Below are 6,000 nucleotides of genomic sequence, written 5' to 3'. Positions count from 1 at the left end.
GTCATTTTTTTGCTGGATTTTTGTCACTTTTTTAATGGATTTTTGTCATTTTTTTGCTGGATTTTTGTCACTTTTTTAATGGATTTTTGTCACTTTTTTTGCTGGATTTTTGTCACTTTTTGCTGGATTTTTGTCATTTTTTTGATGGATTTTTGTCTTTTTTTTTGATGGATTTTTGTCACTTTTTTGATGGATTTTTGTCATTTTTTTGATGGATTTTTGTCACTTTTTGATGGATTTTTGTCATTTTTTTGATGGATTTTTGTCACTTTTTTGATGGATTTTTGTCACTTTTTTGATGGATTTTTGTCACTTTTTTGATGTTGATGTTTGTTTTAAAGGCAACAAATAATCGTTTGAATAATCGTGATTTCAATTATGACAAAAATAATCGTGATTATTATTTTTTCAATAATCGAGCAGCCCTAGTCAAGAGTTTCCCATCATCAAGGTCACACGCCAAGACATAATGGAGGGACAGAGTCTTGCAGTTGGCCTGAGGATGTGTTGGTGGAGGAGCTGTCTGGGGTGAGGGAAGTCTATAGGCCCTGCTCGTTGACCCAGTGCCCTGGTCCCGGATAAGCTGTAGCTATAGTGGGAATACTTCACATTTGTCACGAGCTTGTGTGTGGTCTTGATGTTTGTCCACAAGTGCCTGAAGCTTCTGAGATGTCAACAAAGCCAAGTGGACAGTAGCCTATTTGAAGACCACGACACATACACACCACATAGTTCCTGATGATGTTGTTACAGTCTCTCTGGGCAGCACAAATACCTATGGATAGAATATGGATAGAATGTGGCTGAAGTGTATTTTTGTTCCTATTTTGTTACATCAGGCCGGGCTGAGGTCCTATTTTTGGCCCGTATCCCTCCATCCCCGGAGCTGCAGTGAGACAGTGGAGTCTGATGCTATTTTCGTCCTGTCTCCTCTCGTGCACGCGCATATCAGAGCATCTGCCCAGCTGTGCGCGCGCATAACAAAACCCCTCCGCCTCAGGTGCGCGCACGGAGCCCGAGGGCGCGCGGGGGAGAGGTGGCTTATGGGATGCGAACTGCTCCAAGTCGCCGGCGGCAACAGCTCCACACACAACCGCAGCGAGCGAGGGACCTCAGCGGGGACAGACGCACAGCAGCGGGGGCAGACGACCGGCGCCGCGGTGTTCCTCCCACCCCCGGCACAGGATTTTAGCGCAGGCAGCGGGGAGATTGGAGAATCGGCGGAAGGCAGGCAGCAGGAAGGGAGGAAAAGTTGCGATCCCACGAAGCAGCGCGTGGGAGTGGGGACGCGGATCGTGACTGACTGAGGCAAGCCCCACTGTCTGTCTCGTCATGGCAGGTAAGTCAGTGAGAAGGTGTCTGTTAGCAGCGCCCGCAGCTCCTGACCGCTCTGTGTGTGTTTGTGCGGCCGTAAGAGGAGCTAACGCCAGCTAGCATCTAAAGTTAGCCCATGCTAACGTTAGCCGAGTGTCAGCGCCCATTGGCCTGTCCATGGGTGTTGTGCCATGCTAAGCACCCAATCACACTGGCTTCACTGGCGGCTACATGACAGCAGTGGTGCATTCTTACAGCCTGGTATTGTGCATTTGTACATCTGCTCTGGATTAGCATGCGTTAATGATGATGCACGTCTGTTCAAATGTATTGTACAAATGTGAAGCAAAAATAATACTATTACATTTAAATAGTCATTGACAAGTTATGTAACTTACTGTGGTGGCTGAACACTTGCTTGTCTAAATGTACTAATGCAATATAAACACGGAATAATTGTATGATACCGTTTAAGCACTTAATTGACCACACAGGAAATGCTTTTTCTCGGATGTGGGAACCGTTCTGTATGGGACGCAGAGATCGCCGCAACACCGGCTAATGCTAATGCTAGCGGTTAATGGCAAACGGTTGCTGTTTATTACAATCACCGCCCCGGCTAACATCTCTCTGCTAATATAGCGTTCTTCTACTGTAACACACAACTCTTAAGACGACACTTTGGTTCATGTACGCGTCAGAAATGGGCATAATCTTCCATTCATTCATTCATTCATTCAGATTTGTATGAGACTGACCGCTTCACGTCACAGTCCGCTGCACATGTTTCTTGAACATGCCATGACTGACTTGACAAGCAGCTGCTAATGTTCGCTCAACTGCAGGCTGGACCACTTCTTAGCTGCTTTTTAAGATCACCAGTGAATCAGCAGCATCCGTTCCAGAAATTAGAAGCTGAGTTGAGCCTGCCAATGAGCTCTTCAATGTGTCGCTTTAGAAGGTAAATCAGTGTTCAGATATCACAAATATCAGTTCTATTTGTTAGTTTCAGAATGGGAGACTCTGCTGGACGGTGGTGGCTCAGTGGTTGAGCTCTGACCCCTGTCATTGTGTCTTCAAGCAAGACACTTGACACACCTTGCCTGTGTGAATCTGGTGTAGTTGTTGCTGGCGGCTGGAGGATTGACTGCAGATGAATAGTACAATGTTCAGGGCTGTGCAATTAATCGAAATTCGATTACGATTTCGATTACAACAGTAAACGATTACAGAATTAGCATAATCGCAAAAAATCGCTTATTATTAAATTTATTTTTTTCCAATTTTTTTTTTCTAATTTTTAATTTTTGACTTTTTTTGCTGGATTTTTGTCTTTTTTTTAATGGATTTTTGTCTTTTTTTTGATGGATTTTTGTCACTTTTTAGCTGGATTTTTGTCACTTTTTAGCTGGATTTTTGTCACTTTTTAGCTGGATTTTTGTCATTTTTTAGCTGGATTTTTGTCACTTTTTTGCTGGATTTTTGTCATTTTTTTGATGGATTTTTGTCATTTTTTCTGCTGGATTTTTGTCACTTTTTTGATGGATTTTTGTCTTTTTTTTGATGGATTTTTGTCTTTTTTTTGATGGATTTTTGTCATTTTTTTTGATGGATTTTTTTTAAAGGCAACAAATAATCGTTTGAATAATCGTGATTTCAATTATGACAAAAATAATCGTGATTATTATTTTTTCAATAATCGAGCAGCCCTATGTTCAGGGATGTTTTATTATTTTCAGTAAGTGTAGGTGTGTGCATTGTTCTGAGCCTCTACAGCTGCTGCTTTCTTTAGCTAAACCCTGAACTATTAGTCATTCATTCATTCATTCATTCATTCAGCAGATCATGGCTGGGCCGTGTTCAGCTCTTTGCCTTGCTGCTCCGCTCAGAAGCGTGATTCATAAAACTGTGCTCGATGACTCAGTTTTGTCCTTGATGTTTCTGCAGCTGTGCCACTCAGCCCTGGACACTCCATCCGCCACAGTCTCCATACTGTATGTGAACGAGCCAAAGTCATGTTCAAAAATGTGCGTGTAGATGTCTTAGTTTTGCAGTGATGTAACGTTTCAACAGATCTGGGTTGTGGAAAAGGGGCGAGTCACACAAATGCGTTTCCAGTCTTCCCGATACCTAAAGCTGATTCATTAGGATCATTGTGTCGTGATGCCGGTTTCAGTGATGACTAAAATTTGTGGACCTCAAGCAGGTTAAGTTGGTGTTGCGTATTTTCTTCACCATCACACATTTGTAACTACCATTTAATCTTGGATTTATTTTTTTTATCCATTGAATTTCCCGGCTCAGACGTTCTCAATTTGGGCAGAGCTAATTAGAGCTTGTTTAATTCAGAAAAGGAGCATCGGGCAAATGATAGACATGTTATCGTCATGGCTCTTCATAATCGTCAGGTTCGCAGCCATACGAGCGGTCACTGTTATTGTTTACTTCCGCAATTTTGGCCGGATGTTTTGGTGAATGGTCGGCAACAGCTGACGCATCCAGGCCATATCAAATATGAAAACGTAAAATGCCTACCACGGCCAACGGATGTGACGACATCGAAATACAAGCTCAGAAACCACAGCTGAAACAACTAATCGATTAGTCATCAAGTATTTTAGGAATCGATTCATCGTTTTCTAGGAAACACAGTCTTAAATAGGTTTTTTATTTTTGAAGTAAACCCACTTTGTGTTTAAACGTTCACTGTTTTTCCACACTCAGAGGTTCTTACCTAAGCTTAGACGAGTTGATATGTACCTGTCGAGTCTTTGTGCCCGTGGAAGTGCTTGGTCGCTTCTAGCTTCACCCTGTTTGGAGCTATAGGAATATACTGTGAGAGGCCAATGCCAAAAACATCTTTGGTCTTTTTGCAGGACTGAGGGCCCACAGTTCTTCCATCCTGCGATATGTTCTTACCTAAGCTTAGACGAGTTGATTCGTACCGGTCTGGTCTTTGTGTGACTGTTAGCGTTGGAGCAGCGCGAAGTACACGTCACGCTAGGACCGGGTCTACAGTGAAGACCCCGCCCTTGGGCCCTGTTTGGCACGTGCTTGGTCAGAGCTGGGGAGGGGGAGTCTGTAACCCTGCCATGATCTCCTGCTCGAGCGTGGTCATTGTGGCAAACGGGGAGGAGTGAGCAGGAGGCGTCTTATTTATGCAGTCTATGGTTTGGACGAGTCAATGGAAGATTTTTGTTCAATTAAATTGGGGGAAAGCATTTGTTTTTATTTGAGCCCAGGTTTATCAATATTAGGGGAAGAAAATCGTTACCAATTTTTTTTTTTGCATATCGTCCAGCCCTAAAGGGGCATTTTCTCTTGGTGTACATTTTTTTGTACTGAATGTAGTTAGAGTTTGTAGAGGCTGATTTGCTTAATGCCCAAGTATGCACTTGTTGATGGGCCGCGGTGTAGGACCTGTTGGCGGCGTGTTTGCTCTTGTCTACGTTTACGGCAGATTGATGCTGCTCACTGATAACCGCTGCAGATGTGGGAACATTAATTGTATGCATAGTCCAAACAGCAGCAAGTCTTCTCAGGCATTTCTGCTTCCATGTTTGTACCGGTTTTGAGTTCAGTGAGTGATCATGGGATCATTCAGTAATGAACGAAAATACTTTTTAAACATAGGTCTAAAATTTAAGGATTAATATAAGGAGACGAAATATTTAGCAGTTTTCGGAGGATATTCCAGAACCTAAATAATTCACTCTGTGCCTAACGTTAGAATCAAGCTAACGGTAGCACCACAACCAGCGCAGTGATTTACTTAGTCTACTATTGGAGGCCATTTAATTCCACTTTAAGTTTTGCATATATGCGCTGAAATGCAGGCTGTTTGGCAAACCTACTCAATACCATTATCAAAATGATATTAAAAATATGTCGACCATTTGTGCTTTGTTGTTTCGTTAAAATAATGTGTTTGTGCCGTTATAGTTTGAGATATTGAGCTGTTTTGTGTTGCAAATCTTTCCGTTTGTGCTTGCTCTGTTTTTAAACTATTACAAATGTCAGTGGCGCGGCAACACACACTGCATGCAAAAAAGAATCGTCAATATCTAAAAAATGACAACGGCACAAACGATTGCCGTTATTTGTGTGTGAACGTGCGCTTAACGGTGAGCCAGCTTCACTCAGGTGTCTGGCCAGACTCGCCCTGAATATCTTTTAGTTTGGGCATGGGTCATACCAATGAAGACCACAGTACATGTAGTCTGTCTTTACAAGACGAGCAGGGAGGGGAACATGTTTGCTTTCTAAAGGCAGCAGCAGCTTGTGCCTCTGTAGAACTTTGCCTGAAGTCTTTCCCGTGCTCTTCAGGGGGGTGTTTGTCGTGCACTGGTACCACTCACACGGCGGCAGAGAGAGCAGCACAGTGGAGATCCAGCGTCACAGGGATAAACCCATCATATGTAGGGAAGGATCGCGCGGCATCAGTGCGACTCCAATACCGATAGGGGACAGTTAAGACTGGAGCTTATCTGTTCAAGTGGACCGGCAGATGTGGCCCTGGGGCCGTTATGATGCATGGTTTCAGGAACTCATCCCTATTCTTCCTGTAAAGTAGCAAGTGTTGCTGGACTTCAACTGGAAATGACTCTGCGGGTTGTGGGGCTACCGCTAGCTTGATTCTAACATTATGCACAGTCCATTTTGCTTTCACTGTTTGCTTATTGCCGT

At 43.3% G+C, this 6,000-nt stretch overlaps 1 protein-coding gene across 1 annotated transcript in view; it reads left to right on the top strand.

Annotated features, from left to right (window-relative positions):
- Positions 1–997: 997 nt before the first annotated feature.
- LOC306981649 (serine/threonine-protein phosphatase 2A 55 kDa regulatory subunit B alpha isoform) overlaps positions 998–6,000 on the top strand; it is a 29,353-nt gene continuing 24,350 nt past the window's right edge. Inside the window, exon 1 of the mRNA XM_079581277.1 lies at positions 998–1,339. Coding sequence (XP_079437403.1) covers positions 1,333–1,339 — 7 coding nt within the window. The 5' untranslated portion in view covers positions 998–1,332. The remainder of the gene's footprint in view (positions 1,340–6,000) is intronic.

The sequence above is a fragment of the Gobius niger genome (assembly GCF_951799975.1).
Source record: "Gobius niger genome assembly, chromosome: 22".
NCBI classification, from domain to species: domain Eukaryota; kingdom Metazoa; phylum Chordata; class Actinopteri; order Gobiiformes; family Gobiidae; genus Gobius; species Gobius niger.
The sequence above is the reverse complement of the archived record's forward strand: the minus strand, read 5'-3'. Positions and strand labels throughout refer to the sequence as shown.